The sequence below is a fragment of the Eptatretus burgeri genome, chromosome 3 (genome assembly GCF_056783735.1).
Source record: "Eptatretus burgeri isolate ZD-2024b chromosome 3, Ebu_testis_v1, whole genome shotgun sequence".
Lineage (NCBI taxonomy): Eukaryota > Metazoa > Chordata > Myxini > Myxiniformes > Myxinidae > Eptatretus > Eptatretus burgeri.
This window is the reverse complement of record NC_140963.1, coordinates 63,352,165-63,370,446: the sequence shown is the minus strand read 5'-3', so window position 1 is coordinate 63,370,446 and position 18,282 is coordinate 63,352,165. Positions and strand designations below refer to the sequence as shown.

Below are 18,282 nucleotides of genomic sequence, written 5' to 3'. Positions count from 1 at the left end.
AGTGCATGACTGAAAATTGGGGGTTTGGATAAATTAAAACACCCCTTTTGAAGTCAATTAACGGCCTTATTTAATTATATCCTTCATCAGGTGATACTCGGCCACCTCGCTCTCTGGGCATTTCCTGGGTAACTTCTTAAGGAGTTTCCTTGGTAACTTCTTAAGGCGTTTCCTGGGTAACCTCGCTGAGGTCAAAAGCCACCATGTTTTTTGGCCTGCTCAACCATGCCTTGACTTGGAACAGGCTGCAATAATTTATTAATTCTCGATGAAGTTTTTTTTTTTCCACTTTCCTCACTCATATTATCGAATGCCTGTTCATCATAGCTACAAATCGCTGTGTACATCACCGATGTCAGTACTATAGTTTTCAAATTAGGAGCTTAGAGTGATTTCATGCATTCTATGAAACTATTTTCCACGATCTACCCTGATGGACTAAAGTATATAATCAAAACATTATTTTGGTTTTTGAGGATCGGATATCGCCCGGAGTAAATAAGCATCAAAATCTGATAATTTAAAGAAATAACGAGTCATAACTAAGCGGATATACCTATTTACTTTAAGCAAGCAAGACTATGTTCCCTCCTCTGTACATACACAGGAAAATGTGTAATTACCTTCGCATTCTGTGAAAGGTTATGTTTTGGTCGGCGTGTATTTATTTATTTATTTATTTATTTGTAATCTTGTGATTCGTATAACTCAAAAAGTATTAAACCGAATTGCATGAAATTTGGTGGGATGATTGGTTATTAGCCAGGAAGCATTCGATTAGATTTTGGGATCGTTCGGGTCAAAGGTCAAGGTCACGAAAAGGTCAAAATCGTCTTTTTACGATAACACGGTCAATTTTTATTCAATTTGCATGCAACTAACGCCAAAATGTTCAGAATTCAACGCCTCATCTTGTGATATGCAATATGACACAATGTCGCCCATACTCTTGTTACCGGTTAGGGGTCAAAGGTCAGGGGGGTCGCGACCTTGAAAAATATGCGGTTTTTGTCATAACGCGGTCAATTCTTGTCCGCTTTACATGAACCCAGCACCAAAATGTTCAGAATTTAATGCCCAATCTTGTGACACAATGACGTCATAACACATGTCACCAGTTGGGGTAAAATGTCGGGGGGGGGGGGGTCACGCCCTTGAAAAATATGCGGTTTTCGGCATAACTCAGTCAATTCTTATTCGATTTGCATGAAACCAGCATCAAACGAGATTACCTTCTCTTGTTGAAATGTTGTATTCACCGAGCTTGCGAGTGAAGACTCGCCAAAACGACGTGAGTTGATTGTTGTTTAGTCCGTAGCCCCCGAAAGTCGGGGGGCGTCATGGCATTATAGATATGTGGTTTGTCTCATAAGACCATTCATATGAAACCAGTTCCCCACACTCATACCAAGAACAAAAAAAGTAGTGGCGGCGAAGGTATGCGCTCTATGAGTGCCCGTTCTAGTTTACAAAGCATTAAACTTATCTTTTTCAACTGTTTGGAGAATTATATTGAGTGAACAAAAAAAATTGAGGAACGTGCCAAAATTAACCAGCTTCATTGAGCTTTATGATTTAATGCATTCACTGCTCAACCTCACGCCCTGTACACCAGAGGGGGACTGCCAATCCATAGCGTTTGCCAGATCTGTATCTATATTTTCGGAGGTTTCACAAGGTGCTCTACAGGGAATCAAAGCAAATGTGGTAACAAATTTTTTTTTTAAATCGACCTTTTAAAAACAAAATTTTATGAATTTTGAACAGATTTCTCAACGAGCATAAATCCTGTTTCACATTGCCTGTTCAGCTGGATATTGAATGTCTGGATGCCAGTCCAGTATCATCACGAGGCCTCCTAACATTTCCTTCCCAGTGTCCATATCCTGACATGTTGACATTTCTGATAACACTCAGTTTTACAAGTACGTGCTTTCGCGGCCACTTGAGCAGGGTTGTGTGAGAATTACTTCACCAATGTCCCCTTGCACCACACGGATGGGATCAATGAGAATGTCTCGGGCAAGTTTCTCAATCCTCCTCCTGAATGTAGCACTGTATAGCAGAGCTGTAATAAAACACCGATACCATCACCACTTGTTTAGTCCAATGATAATGTTGCATGTTGATTTTTTGCAAACTTATCAAAAACAAAATGCATTTACTGTTACATTACAAAAGAAGAACATTTTACACAATACTTGATGAATATACAGTAAATAAATAAAAAAAAATTGAGGAGAAAATAGATGTCAGACAGAGTAGGCTGCACTTACTTTGCCGATCGGGTCGCACGTGGCCGGCGATCGAGCGTACCTGGTATTCTGGAAAAACAAATGCAAAGAGAATAAAGCTGGTCAAGAACACCAGCTTGTCAATAACACCTCATTTACCAAAGTACAGCGCAAAAACAAAATAAATAATAAATTAATTAATAATCGCTCACCAAATCCCATATCAAACATGCGGTCGGCTTCATCAAAAACCAAGGTGGTAACCCTTTGAAGCGTTGTTGCCTTCCTTTTAACGTGGTCAATGAGACGGCCCTAGAAGGTAAAATGTTGCAAACTTCATCATTTTCTTCTTTGAATAAAGAAAGGAACAAGATGTTTGCCATTGATCTCCAAAAATAAGCCTCAATTAATAAATAACAGACCAAGAGAGAACCAGTGAGTGTGTGATAATCCTTTGTGACAGAGTAACTCAGGAGAAATTCATATCCATATCCTTTTTGAGACATATTTCGCCGTTTTTACCCTACACATGCGGAGTGGAAAGCGGGGTGAAGCAATTGGTTCAGGTCTGTCCGTCCGTCTCTCCATCTGATCAGTTTATGACCGTCAGTTTATGATCGAGGAACGTATTTAAATTCAATGTTATATTTTGAAAACGTATCAGAAGAAGGATAGGAAGAAAAGTTTGCTGTTTTAGTCCTGACCACACATGCGTAGAGAGGAGTGAGAGAATTTTTTTACTCTGCCTGCCTGGCAAACAAAATTGAAAATCATTTCAACCAGGAAACATACTGTTTCAAGGATGTCATAAAGGACACATACAACAGTTATAAAGAACGAATGTAATGTGCTCGATAGGATGGTGCAATGGACACTGCAGAAAATGGCGATAAAATCCGGAAATTTATTTATTTACACGCCTTTCAACCTCTTTAAATCTTTATTTTAAAAAAATCAATTATATAGTTGAAGACTGTACGAACACATCGCCTTCATCATACTTCCAAGAACCATGCAATATATCAATATATAGCATTAGATAGCGTGGCCGTATCGGGGTGAAGAAGAGACCGTCATAATGGCGATGTGCAATGGTGATTACCACTGCATTCAGTGGTGATCAATAAAGCCTTCATCTCCAAAACTGCGACTCAATGTCATCATCTTACAGCGTATAAGGGTGGTTGGTGTACAAGACTGCTTCATGAACGCTAAACTTCTGCATTTTATTTTGAACGATTTTTAAAATCATTATTATATTAAAATTGAAGTACAGGGAGGGCCTTGTCATCTGTGGGTTTCCCATTCGTGGATTCGCTCCATTGCAATCAATTTACTGAGCCAAGGTTTGCAGATGGCAGTCAATCGCGGGTTGATGAACAATTTTCTGCATTTATTCAACTAACTAACATGGGCAGTCAACACAATAACCCCATCAAACCCTGAAACACCATCACATCCACAAACTCGTCTTTAACGTCGCCATCACATTATTGGATCAAATTTATCATCATTGTTATTAAAGGTAAGTTTCATGATCATAATAACTCAAGATAAGCCTGGTATTGACTAAAGATCTTAGGGTCTTGAGTTTGAGCCCCTGTCGTTCCGTTAAATAACTCCAGGTGGGTTGACTCAGTTTGTCATCCTTCCGAGGTCGGCAAAATGAGTACCAGCTTACTGGAAACAGGGGGCACTGCATCAGTGGCACATCCGCGCTCCCAGCAACGATGCAACCAGCAGCCACAGGCTGCATAGGATACAATAATAACTCAAGAAAATAAACTTTATTTTATGTTCTTAATAACTCTCTTATTCATGAAAAGAAATAACACAAAAACAATGCACAAACATGTTAATTCAGGGTACAGTTGGACAAATTTTAAAGTTGAAGTCCCTCACCATACTTTCCCCATTAGCCCCTAAGTTTGCAGATTTGCGATTCACAGGGATTTTCAAGAGTGTAACCCCCATGAACGGCAAGGCCCTCCTGTATATACCTGAACACTGTGTGGTATCATGTCCTATCAACTCCAGTATTCATGAAAGTTTTTTTTTTTTTGAAGTGCGAAGATAATAAGCCTGAGTGAGATACCACGAAATAGGAACACTGACTATTTTTTGTTTCCACAGGGATTGAGGGTTTTGGATGAGCACGGCCTCACACGCACGCACACCTTGGAGAGAACAATGCAACTACCCAAAGCACTCTGGATAACGTGATGCATCTTTGCGATGTGGTTTGTGGTTTTTCTCTACAAACTCAGTGGGGCAATTTTTAAAGAGACACTTCCTCCTCTGCATGGTTGTCAACATATGGTTGTTTGTCCTGTGCTCAATCCTTTTCAAATGCTGAGCATCAAGCAAGGAAGAGGCAAGTACCGTTTTAAAAGTGTCTGGTATGACTCGACAAAGTTTGAACCGCCAACCTCTCAGAGCAGACACTAATGTATAATCATGACCAGAGTCTGGTAATATAGGATAGCTTGTAGACCATTTGACCAGGGAGATGGTGACGTGAAAGTGGGGATGAGTCACACCAGGTGCTCGGAATAAAACATGTGACATGACTAGGGCAGAGGTTACCATAGTCTCCGCGCTGGGGTTGTAATATTTTATTTCCTTATTAAATTCGGACAACAGCCGGAAAAGAAATTAAGGACTTTCAAAGGGGAACCCAAATGCTCAGACCACTTTGACGCTAATCTATCCCTCGATACCCTACAAAATAGATGCGATGAGTCTTTTTCCGATTTCCAAATTATGAAGTGGGAACATTTGTGATAAAAAGTCGAAATCTTATTCTTCAGAAGGCCGTGACGTCACACCTGGAAGTAGACCACAAGATGTGTACTGGGTACGGGTTACATCACGAGATGACTTGACTCAAACGGCGAATAATTTTCGATTTTCCACAAATATGCCGAGTCGATGCGTCCTTGGTGCTTGTATCGTAAAACAAACCAAGATGGTTTCATGCTACACCAATGGACGAAAGACCTGAAGTTTGCCAGTAATTGGGCGAGGTCTGTCCGAAATACCCGTGTGTGGATCGGGCCTAAAAAAAAGGTTCAGTTTTGTGCTGGGAAAGTTTTACAGAGCACTGTTATGAAGGTTAGATCTTGTGGTGAGAGAGAGAGAGAGAGAGAGAGAGAGAGAGAGAGAGAGAGAGAGAGAGAGAGAGAGAGAGAGAGAGAGAGACAGAGACAGAGACAGAGACAGAGACAGAGACAGAGACAGAGACAGAGACAGAGACAGAGACAGAGACAGAGACAGAGACAGAGACAGAGACAGAGACAGAGACAGAGACAGAGACAGAGAGAGAGAGAGAGAGAATGCAATCCCCACGATAAAGTGGAAGAAACAGCTGTCGCTCGAAACCGTCACGTCTGTCCGTCCGTGCTAATTTTCTGTTTTTTCTGCAACCGCTTATCCAGTTGACACAAAATTTTCACCATTGGTTTGACTACTCATGTAAAATGTTTTCATGATAATGACGTCATAGGTCACATGGTGTGGCAGCCATGTTGGAAAAATGGGGGGAAAAAAAAACAAATAAACTTAGGACGTTTGAATCTCCAAAACTGCTCCATGGAAAAAATTGAACATGGCACATGTGAAGTACTCCCTATGGAAAACAAGTGTGATTTTTTTTTTGACGTCATAAGTGGATCCTTTCTGATGTCATAATTGCATACGTTGAACACTTTATCCGATCAGTATGACAATTTTTGAGGGTTATCTTGGGCGAAATTATGTGGGTGTGAGGGGAAAAAAATGTATAACTTCATCGGTCATGTGGTTTGGCAGCCATATTGTTTTTAACATAAAAACCTTCAAAACTCTTCTTCTCTGAAACGGCTGAACAGATCGAGGCGAAACTTGACAGGTATGATCGCCTATCCATGAGAAACAAAAAAGTTCTCCATCTATGACATCATAGGCAGCTATGATTTTTTTTTTGAAGAATAAACCTAAAAAAAACAAACAAAAAAAACAACCCCTTCTCCAAAAGGGCTTGACAGATCGAGAGGAAGCTTCACCCACATGTTCCCCAAGCCTTGGGGATACTAGGGTATTCACAAATAATTAATAAGTCAAATGGTCTGGCAGCCATAATGGATGGAACAAAAAAAAAATTTTACAAATTTTTTTTCTCTTGAACCACTTCATTAATAGACGTAAAACTTCAAAATTAAGATCTAGTAGTAATGGGAAATATCCGTTTTAAAATTTCAACCTGCTTAAACGCACAGTCGAGCAGCCAGAATTATTTAATGTTTTGAATCCTGGTTCAGGGATTTAAATCAAACTTGGTGCAAGTATGTGCTTGGGTGAGTCGAAAAGTATCTGCAATGATTTATTAAAAACTGTGTCTGTGTTGTGTTGACTACATTGCTTATTGCAGTTGCAGGTACAAGCACAAACTGTCCAAACCATTGTGAAGCAGTTTCAACCTTGAGCAGTGAGTGGTTGTGTCGTTGTAAGGGAGCCAACATGACCGCTCCGCTGTCCGTTTGCATCAAAGAGAGCAGCGTGTAGCGATACTATTTTCGTGGGCTGAAGGTGTACCGGGGCAGAAATCCATTGCAGACTTTAAGCACAATATGGAAACAGTGATACACCACAGAGGAGTGTGTACGATTTGATTACCATGTTCAAAAATGGTCACACAAGTGTCACCGATGATAAACTATCTGGATGCCCATCTGCATCCACAACAGAAGAAAACATTGAAGGAGTCCGCACCATGAGTCTGGATAACCGACGGTTAACTATTTATGAAGTGGCACAACATCTGAACACCAGTCATGGCTCTGCACATGAAATCAGCAAAAAATGACTCGACTTTAATAAAGTTTCTGCAAGATGGGTTCCAATACAACTCACATAAGAGCACAAGCGCAACCGTGTGACAATCTGCCAAATAAAAGCCTTTGAAACCAAATCGTCACTGGAGACCAGACATGGATCCACGATAACATTTTCTGGGATTCACATGGCCCAATTGTGGAACACCAATGGGGGGGGGGGTCAGAACGGTAAACAGTGTCCGTTATTGTGAAATTCTCCGGGACCAGTTGAAACCAGATATTCAATGGAAATGCTGAGGGCTACTGTCAAAAGGTGTTGCTTTGTTGCATGACAATGCCCGTCCAGACACCGATGCCGAGACTGTGAAAACCCTCCAGCAATTGAACTTTGAGGTGTTGGAGCACCCTCTGTACAGTCTTGACATGGCCCCTCCGGACTTTCACCGATTTGGTCCACTCAAAGACGCTTTCAGAGGCCTTTGCCAGTGACTTCGCTTTGCCAGTGACTTTGCTTTGCCAGTCACTTTGCCAGTGACAGAGTGAAAGAAGTGGTGCATGTGTGGCTCGTCACTCAGCCAAAACCATTTTTTTCTGAGGGCATACAGAAACTTGTGAACCGATGGACTAAGTGTGTTGAAAAGGAGGGGGTGACATGGAAAAATGATGCTCTTGTACCTGCTCAAGTGCCGTTATATTATTTTAATAAATTTTTATATTACGGATACTTTTTGACTCACCCTCATATTGTTGTGGTGCCGGGTTCGGTGGCGAGGACGACCGCGAGATGGAGCAGTTGGGCCGTCTCCCCACAGAACATTCAGAATTGAAGGTAGTCACTCCGGATAACTCCGAAGTCGACGGGTCGCTTAATGGACCGTGGACACGAATATTTCGACCGCGCGGTTAGGGTCTTTTTGTCTGATTCCAATTTACCTAAGTAGCTGCGCGGTCTAGCTACCGGGGAAACCACACCCTCGGCTGGCTTTGTCCGAACCGAGTCGCTGTGACCGACTCAGATCCGGCAGAACCGAGCGGGAATTACCAAAGCCGCACCGGCCCAAATGACAATTTACGGCACAATCAGCCTCCCTAATTCTCAAGCCCGAACCATACTGGGTCAGTGAAAGAAAGCACAGACAACGAACTGGAACATTTAACAGTTATTTATTTACAAGGTAATAGGGTGGGAAACACAGAGCAGACTTAATCACGAATATAGATGTAGGTAAATGTACAATGGCAATCACTTAAACGATTTCTACTTATCAGACTGGCCACAGACAAACACACACCCAAAAAGAAAAGGACCTCGTGGGTCTTTATTCGGCCCTTCAGCTCGGGATGGAAGGCGAGCTGAGGGTCAGAGTCTGGCCAGGTACCTAGCCGCCTCGTGCGATTTTACCGACTCGCACTTGTGGAGCTCGGACTCCATGGACGGGAATGGGAATCCCCAGCTCGAGCGCTCCAACACAACCCACCACGGTGGGACTCGAACCCAGGACCCAGAATCCATCGAGCGCAGCCAGGATCCCACGAACGATCCGGCGAGCCACGGACGACGATCGACGATCGACGACACGAGCATCACGAAACACCTCCGCCACGAATACCACCACCACGAACACCAACACGACCACCGACCACCAAGGAACCCCAAAAAAGACCGCCGCTGAGACAGCTCGCCACCCTTCTTAGGCCTAGGTCACATTTGCCACGGCGGCCATGGGGTCTCCAAAATCTACGGCCACTAGCAATTGTACGGCGGCCGCAGTATTTCCACGGTCACAGAATGTAGCAGTCACATGTTTTTATTTTTCGGGGAGCTGCACGGCGTATTTATAAAATTGTGGAGACCGAAAATGTGGGGTTGCCGGAGATGTCTTTGATTTGATGTCGCACGGTGACCTTAGGGCGTTCCTGCGGCGGCCATAGAATTTTCAAGGCAGACACAAGGTGCCCGCCAGGCGACCGCAAGGGCGAACGTGCGGCCAGACGGACGGTAACGAATGGGTTAATTTTATTATTTTATTTTACCAGTTTTTTTTTCTTTTTTTGTTTTTTTTCGGCTTGTCGAATTGCTACGGCGAACGTAGAAATGAAAAAAGTTATAACTCCGCGTTATAATTCCACGGCGACCTTACGGCCTGTAAAATATAGCCAAACGGCGTTGGGCCACCCTGAGGCAACCTCAGAAACTCTGCGGCCGCCACACGTTTCTGTCAATTCAGAGGGTGTACGGCCGCCGTATCCTCGCTGTAGAGCAAATGTGACTTCGGTCTTATAAATTGTGGAGACCGAAAACGTGGGGTTGCCGTACGGTCTTTGATTTGATGTCGCAAGGCGACCGCAGGGGGCCCTAAGGCGAACGTGCAGCCAGACGGACGGTAATGAATGGGTTAATTTTATTTATTTATTTTTTACCAGTTTTTTTTTTTTTTCGACTTGTCGAATTGCTACGGCGAACGTAGAAATGAAAAAAGTTATAACTCCGCGTTATAATTCCACGGCGACCTTACGGCCTGTAAAATATAGCCATACAGCGTAGGGCCACCCTGAGGCCACCTCAGAAACTCTGCGGCCGCCGCACGTTTCTGTCAATTCAGAGGGCGTACGGCCGCCGTATCCTCACCGTAGAGCAAATGTGACTTAGGCCTTATCCCTCCCCCGGGCGGGTGGAGGGATCCACTCTGAGGTAACTCGCCTCCAGATTGGCCGGGGGGCGTCGGACGATCGGTGTCCTCCCCTCATTGGACGAGGGGAACATTCCATCTTGCTGGGGCGGAGTCGGCCCTGAGGTGATCTCACCCCCGCCTATGTCCGTGACCTCGAACCCGTGCGTAATGGTGCTGAAGGAGTGGAGGGGGATTTAATGCAGAAGACCAACGAGAAAGAAACTCGCAGCACACACATGAAATTCCCACGAGACATAGGGGAGAGATTCTAACTATCCACATATACTAAATTAAATAACTAAACTTTGGGTCAACTGTATGTGTGAATGTGAATGGTGTCCACTTTCGTAACAATATAATGATATAATAATGTGGGCGAACGCATATTTGTTGGCGTTGCGGTGTTCCAAAAAGGCCTGAAAACTTTGGTTGTCAATATATTTAATACGAGAAATGATACAATGGTACTCTATTTTTTATGTGATACAGAAACTCAAAGTTTTCTTTTTTTTCAGGTCTGATGGTTCAATGTAAAAGAAAGTGGCGACTCCACAGGAGAAACCTCAGTGTGTTGAATGGTTCATCGAGACGATATCCGACACGCAAGTTCAGCGTAATTTCCGCACAAGGCATGAAGGAATCACCCATCATGAACGAGTATCAAAGAGTGGCACAAGGGGTTTTAGGAGACTGGAAATTGTCAGAAACAGAAAAGTCCCGGTCGACCGAGCACAAGTGCAGCAGATGTTGAACGAGTACGTGAATAATTTCAACAAAGTACGAGAAAATAAATTTGAAGCGTATCCAGAGAGCTGGGATTCCCAACTACCACTGCACACAGGATTTCGCATAAAAGACTAAACCTTTATGCCAACAATATGCAGATTCTGCAAGAACTCAAACCAAATGATGGACCGAAGTGCAAGGCATTTGCCTTGGAAATGCTCATTGGCATTGAGGATGACGAAGATTACCTGAAATAGGTCATGTTCACAGACAAAGATTGCTTTCATGTATTGGGGAAGGTCATCCAGCACAATGTGAGGGTCTGGAGCTCTGAAAACCCCCACATGGTCATTGAACACATACATGACAGTCCAAGGGTCAATGTGTGGTATGGCCTTCTCCATGACTGCCTGGTAGGTCCATTTTTCTTTGTGGAGGATACAGTGACCTCATCAATTTACATGAACATGTTGGAAGGATTCGCCTTCCCACAGACTGAAGACCTGCAATCCGATATTATTTTTAACAGGATGGTGCTCCCCCTCATTGGGTCTTAGTTGTTTGAGCCGTCCTGAATGAAAATATTCCAGGTTATTGGATTGGCTGAGATGGACCAACTGCCTGGCCCCCACAATCACCAAACATAACCTCCCTTGATTTTTTTTTCTGTGGAGGTTTGTCAAAGATGTTGTCGACAACACCACGGTGGTAAACCTACAGAATCTTTGTTCTCGGATCACAACTGCATGCGCACTGGTGGAGACAAACAGGTGGAGCCGAACATGGCAAGAACTCGTGTACCACCTTGATGTCCTGTGCATGACAAATGGAGTTCACATTGAAGTGTATTGATGGTGTGCACAAAACTGTACGAATTTCTGTATCATATAAACCAAAGGATATCGTTGTATCATTTGTGGTTCTCAATATATTAACAACCAAAGTTGTCTGGGTCTTTTTGGAATTCCCTGTATTTACAGTCTTTGGTCATCCAAGGTGAGCGCAGAGGAAATACTGCGATGGTGGGGCAGTGGGAAAACAAGTAGACATAACGAAGGGTTGAACGAACACGAGGGGAAGAGTGAAGAGTGAAGAAAATACAAGGTCCGTCTAAAAAGTAACGGGACTGACTTGACAGAAATTTTATTCCAAAAAATATATTGAAATCACAGCTTGTCCCCTTCAAAATAGTTTTCCTCCAGTCTCACACACTTGTCCATCCTCTTCTTCCACGCTTCGATGCACCCCCGGAAGGCTTCTTCTGGAATCCTCTGGAGCTCTGTCATCATGGCCCTTTTGATGGCCTCCACATCAGGAAATCGGGTCCCCTTGATCATCCCTTGAGCTTGGGGAATAGGGAAAAAAACCACAAGGGGTAAACTCTGGTGAATATGGGGGTTGCTCCAGAGTTGGGACGTTCCTCTCCGCCAGAAATTGTCGGATGCTCTGAAAGGCACTGAGAGCAGGGGCGTTGTCATGGTGGAGCACCCAGGCGTTGTTCTCCCACAGATCCCTCCTCTTGTCCCACACTGATCTCATGAGGAACCGGAGGATCTCCTTCTACACGTATTGATTCACTGTTTGACCCTGTGGTAGAAACTCGAAGTGGACGATGCCCTTGATGTCAAAAAATGTGATGAGCATCACCTTGACCTTCGACTTCGACATCCTTGCTTTCTTTGGTCTTGGTGATGCAGGATTTTTCCACTGACGACTCTGCCATTTGGTCTCGGGATCATATTCGAATAACCACGATTCATCGCCAGTAATGACTCTCCCGAGCATCCCGATCCTGAGGAGGATCGTCCTCGGGGTGCTCGATAATGTTTTGACAGACAGTGACTCTTTGCTGTTTCTGGTCCTCGGACAACAGCTTGGGGACCATCTTTGCGCACACCTTGTGCATTTTGAGATTTTCAGTGATGATGCCCCAGACAGTGTCCTTGTTGATGGAAAGTTCCTCAGCAATCATCCGTACCGCGAGTCGACGATCTGCACGCACAATCTGCTTCACACGCTCGATGTTGTCCGACGTTCTGCTCGTTGAAGGTCTTCCAGACCGTGGATCGTCTTCAACCTCCTCCCGTCCCTCTTTAAACCTCTTGTGCCATTCAAATGCACGTGTACGTGACATCGTTTCTTCCTTGTCGACTTGCTGCAGCATTGCGAAGGATTTGGAAGGTGTTTTGCCAAGCTTGGCAAGAAACTTCAGATTGGCTCTGTGCTCACGACTCAGACTAGACAACGTGTAAAGCACGACCTGTAAAAAAAAAATCACACAATGAGCGCAGTCACCCATCACCAATCATATACATGGCTGGAATGTTGCGAAAGACTGTGATGCAACCCATTCATTCAAGTTGTGTAAGTGGAACACATAACAGGCTCAGTCCCGTTACTTTTTAGACGGACCTCGTGGAGGAGAGAGGCAAGGAAACTTCCGTATTAAAAAATAAGAAAAAGATTTCTTGACATCAAATCAAAATAAAGAGGTTGAGGCTAATGAAAGAGCTGCATGGCAATGGATAGAAGACTGACAAACCAATAACAGGGTGGCCGAGAACAAGCTGTTTTGGGACACATCTCCACAAGTCATTTTTATGGACCACCATCCAAAAAAAAGGTCTGTGTCATGATCACATGGATTTTCACATAGCTCACATTAATACCACTTCTCGAAAATGCTGTCTCTGCTTTAATGGTGTCATCAAGACAAAATGTTTTATCCAAAACATCAAGGCAACTAACACAAGAACTCAACCCATCAAGAACCTGTTGTAAGATGTACTCTACTCTCACTACAAGAAAGACATGAAATGTGTACCGGCGTGCACACGACGATTTCTGCTCCTTCTTGCAAGGCCCTTGCTTGCTCCCACATACTGCCTCCACCATAAACAGCAACAGAATGCAGATTGTACGCCTTGCCAAAGCGTTTGCACTCACCATGGATCTGTTCACAAAAAGCATATTAAACATCGCCATGGAATGACACAAAAGCAAAACGAGAAGGGCACTCGATGGAACGCATACATCTGCCATGTAATGCCTGATCCAAGAGAACATATCGGGTCCATTACATTTTTGAAATATCATGCTACACAGTACTATATTGTTTTTGGCCCAATCTCTCAATGGTGAAGAATAACTTAATTAAATAATTCTCGTATCCAGATCCGGATTTGGATCTTCACCAAAATCGAAATCAATTCTTCCTTGCGACACACCGAACGTGCCCACCAAGTTTCATCCGAATCCGTCTACAACTTTTTGAGATATCATGCTCGATATCGTTTTTGGCCTGTACACAGGCCAAAGACTGATATTGTGCCCCTCAGTCCACCGAGCCGTGTCAACTCCGCATTTCAGACAACCGAGGGGCACATTATCCATGTCCCATTTTATTTTTTTAAACCTAAGTAGACAAATATAAAATGAACTGCGCATATCTGCTTGCCATGATACACATGCAAACATAGAACAGCACTCGGTAGAGTGCATACCTCCAGCAGACTGAACAGTTTACATTTTGTATTCCACTGAGAGGCCGGATCTGGATCCCGACCTGAACCAAAATCTAACCGTCTTGTTCTCATCACCTAACCAACTCATCCACCAAGTTTTGTCATAACTCACCCACAACGTTTAGGAATATCATGCTATAAATCATTTTTGGCCCCATCTCTCAATGGTCAAGAATCACTTTAAAAAAAATTCTAGCATCTAGATCTTCACGAAAATCTAATCATTTCATCCTTGTCACACACCCAACCTCTCCACCAAATTTTCCCCGAATCAGTCTCCAACTTTTTGACATACCCTGTTCAGAGACAGAAAATAGGGGTGAAAACATAACCTCTGTCCACCTTCGGTGGCAGAGGCAACAGGCAGAGATCTCCAATTTTCAAACATCAAAACTCGGTCACACCAGGCTAACCTGGCGATAAACACCATTCCTATCAATATCCTTGTACTCATCTCTGCCCAATTCTTCAAAATAATTATTCATCTCCACTTTAAAGCAATCAACTGACCCTGATGTTTCCTCCTTCCAAGGAAAAGCATTCCATTCATCAAGGACTCTGTGTAAAAATAAATAAATAAAATCCTTCCCTTGTTTCAATCTCCAACAATGCACTTTGGTTCAATCATTATCCACTATTGCAAAAAAAAAAAGAAAAAAAAAGGAAAAAAAAAAAAGAAAAGCCGTCTTGCTTCTATGTTGTCGACACCCTTCATTATCGTAAAATTTTCTCTCCTTCACATAATTACCTCCTTTCTAATGTAAAAAGTCCCGTCGTCTTCACTGGTTGTAGCGTATTCTGTCTAAACAACTATCAATCTAGTCGTTGTGCAACGATACAGGCTGAAGATCAGTATAAGAAAACTGAAATGTGTAGATACCAGCCAATATCCATCAGGTCAAGCTCCAACATTTACCTGCTGGCAAAGTTCCCTGGTTGGAACACAGATCAGGCCAATGGGGCCATCCCCCAGCTTTAGCTCTGGCTGAGCCATGATGTGAACCAGCATGGGCCAGATGAAGGATGCAGTCTTGCCGCTGCCAGTCTTTGCAATGCCGATCATGTCCCTGCCACTTAAGGCTGTGGGCACACCCTGCACATGTCAAACAAAGACGTGTCAATTTTAGTTACGACAATCTCCATCAATACCAAAATGAAGAAAGCAATGGCTCTTCACGCAAGAATAATTTTTGCATTTCTCAATCCACACACAATGCTATTTTCATTTTTCTTTGTTCCCAATTGAGGGCACTTATCCTGTGGGAACATTGTAGTCCAAATTCTTAAAAAAAAAAAGATCACACTCATGCAGAATCAAAAGAGCATCCATTTTGTAAAAAAGATGTCATGTACATTTTAGGAAATGGATGAGACATCAACAGCTTGCGGTAAAACGCAAGCAATTTGCTCAGTGAGTGGAGCATTTTCTAATGAATGGCGACACTCAGGTGAAAACTTATTTTGCAAGCAAATTGTGCGAGATGCGCTCAATTGCGAGGCAGCGTCAATGGGACTCTCAGTTGAAGCCTTAGCATGAGAAGTGATTTGCCTGAGATTTGCAAGGAAGCAATCAATGCCTTTGTGTACGATTCGCTTTACATGTACGAGTTGCAGAAGGATGGGGATTGCAAACCAGATGAAAGATCAAAAGTGATGAACTGGACCTTGACACACTGTAAATAATGACTGCTAAACAGGCTTACCATCTCTTTACATACATAATCAAGATGAAAAATCACAGTTAAGAAACACTATGAAAGAAGACCACCAACCAAAATTGAGAAGAGTAACACAGAGCATTTTAACAATGCAGAGGCTTGCTGGAGTATTTTTTGAGGTGACAAATTGCACCCAACAAATCACAGATTGCATTCCCCTTAAATAAACAAGTAAAAAACACATAAAACGTCATAGCCCTCGTTGTTTTAGTAATGTTGCTGCGTGGAGTTAAAGGGCTTGCTCATATTTATCTCCAACTAAAATAGCCACCAGTCAACCATCTTTGATCAGATCGCAAAATAGAGTGAGGGGCACTTGTACGCCATCATGTACTGCGCTTCTGCCAAGTTTGAACAAAATCAGACCGTGCATGTCTGAGAAATGGTTGGGGACACGGTTCAGTAACAAAATGGGCCCCAGTCGGCCATCTTGGATCTGATATCAAAGAAAAATGGCAGGCGCATGCAAGCCATCATTCATTAATTATCTGTGTGCCGAGCTTGAACAAGATCGGCAAATGCATGTCTGAGAAATGGTTGAGGACGTGTTCGACATCGGGATTTATATATTTTTTTTTACAACTAAAATGGCTACCAGCTGGCCATCTTTGATTGCATCGCGAAACAAAATGATGGCTATATGTGTAACAGCATTTGCTGTCTCTGTGCGAAGTACAAATAAAATTGGTTCATACATGTCTGAACTATGGTTGCGGACGCTCGCACACGCACGCACCCACGCGGACACGAAAATCGAGACTGAATCCTTGGGCCCCGTTTCGGACTAAGTCCAACAGGGGGTAATAAAAAAACGTTTTTTATAATTCAACATATGCATTTCACAAGCAAATTTTAAAATCCTATAGTATTGCTGTGCAAAGCTGTGTGCAAGTGATAATCTATCTATAATTCCAGCAATCTCTGAGTGTCTGTTTGTCCGCCCCTACGGGCCCGCCCCTGTCTGTCAATAATTCCAGCAATCTCTGTGTGTGTCTGTCTGTCTGTCTGTATGCGACCGCCGTTTCTCGACGACCGCCGGTCCGATCTGATTGAAACTTGCCAGGAATATTGTTGGGGACCCGCGGATGTGCCTTTTCGAGGTGCGATATTAATCGGACGAGCGGTTCCCAAGTTACGGCCATTTATCTGTCGACCAATGACAAGACATGGTGCTATGACATCATGAATGACGTCACAATTAATGTTTATTAATTTATTTATTTTTGCACGATTGACGTCACAATTCTTCTTCTTCTTCTTCGTTTGGTATGATGTCACAATCGATGCTGGGGACCTTAGTATGTGCCTTTTAAAGGTTTGAAATTAATCTGACAAGCGGTTCCCAAGTTACGGCCATTTATCTGTCAACCAATGACAAGACACGGTGCTATGACATCATGAATGACGTCACAATTAATGTTTATTAATTTATTTATTTTTGCACGATTGACGTCAGAATTCTTCTTCTTCGTTTGGTATGACGTCACAATCGACGCTGGGGACAATTGACGCTGGGAAAAATGTGCCTTTTCAAGGTTTGATATTGTTCTTCATCCGTTTTTCAGCTGTTTCCCAAGGTTTGAAAGCTGTTTTTTCCCAAGATTTGAATTAATTGTTCAAATTATTAATTAATCCCAAGGTTTGGGGGGGGCGAGAGAGAAGGGACGAGAGGGGGCGTCACAATTCGAGAGAGGAGGGGGTGAGAGAGGGGCGGGAGAGGGGTGTGAGAGGGGGCGAGAGTGGGGGCAAGAGTGGGGCGAGAGAGAGAGAGGAGCGAGAGAGAGAGGGGCGAGAGAGGAGGGAGGAGAGAGGAGGGGTGAGACGAGGGGGGAGAGAGGGGGAGAGAGGAGGCGGTGATAGTGGAGGCGAGAGAGAGAGGGGTGAGAGAGAGGGGCGAGACAGGAGGGGGGAGAGAGGAGGGGGGAGAGAGGAGGGGCGAGACTAGGGGGGAGAGAGGGGGGGCGAGAGAGAGGGGGCGTCACAATTATTCTTCTTCGTTTGATATGACATCACAATTGACGCTGGGGACCTGAGTATGTTTCCCAGGTGTTTCCCAAGTTATGGTCATTTATGATACGGTTGGTCCGATCTAATTGAAATAATGCCCCAATCCAGTCGTCGTTTACGAGAGTGAAGGAATGAAGCTGCACCTACGGGCCCGCACCAGTTATTTAAAATGCCGTATAATTAATTCTATCTGACCCAGGAAGTTTACCCCATGTTTTTACTCCTATCATCAAAGAATGGGGGTCCTGGAGGCTTTGCCCAAATCCCATCATCCAGCGAGCTGCACTGCGAAGGGCAGCAACACAGGAGTCCCATGGAGTGGAGTGCGTTTTCAGTTTTCTTTGTGTTTATGGGTTTTTGCAGAATTAAGCGTTTTCCGGTGACCGCAGTGCAAACCCTGCCACTAACCTCCTTAAAAAAAAAGCAAAAGTAACCCAAATGCAGGAGGACATCCACAGACGCAGTTGGGCACTAGATCGAGATGGCCGTTTGCCCACAAGAGCTCCTCTGCCGTTTGACAGGTTTTGTTTTTAATCCTGCTGGATGTCCATACCCAAACACCCTCCTCACCAGAAAACCTGGTGGGG

The 18,282-nt window shown here is 43.7% G+C and overlaps 1 protein-coding gene and 1 long non-coding RNA gene across 5 annotated transcripts in view; one reads left to right on the top strand and one right to left on the bottom strand.

The window, feature by feature from the left end:
• LOC147030058 (uncharacterized) overlaps positions 1-7,772 on the top strand; it is a 65,932-nt gene extending 58,160 nt beyond the window's left edge. For all 3 annotated transcript variants that reach the window (XR_015056208.1, XR_015056206.1, XR_015056207.1), the window contains one exon: positions 4,368-7,772. This is a non-coding gene — a long non-coding RNA (uncharacterized LOC147030058). The remainder of the gene's footprint in view (positions 1-4,367) is intronic.
• The window catches only part of DDX42 (DEAD-box helicase 42), a 134,725-nt gene that overhangs the window by 44,843 nt on the left and 71,600 nt on the right, over positions 1-18,282 (bottom strand). For both annotated transcript variants that reach the window (XM_085873763.1, XM_085873764.1), the window contains 5 exons: positions 14,887-15,063; positions 13,271-13,399; positions 2,447-2,546; positions 2,277-2,324; positions 1,971-2,068 (listed from right to left, as the gene is read on the bottom strand). In XM_085873763.1, the coding sequence (XP_085729889.1) occupies positions 1,971-2,068; positions 2,277-2,324; positions 2,447-2,546; positions 13,271-13,399; positions 14,887-15,063 (552 nt within the window). The remainder of the gene's footprint in view (positions 1-1,970; positions 2,069-2,276; positions 2,325-2,446; positions 2,547-13,270; positions 13,400-14,886; positions 15,064-18,282) is intronic.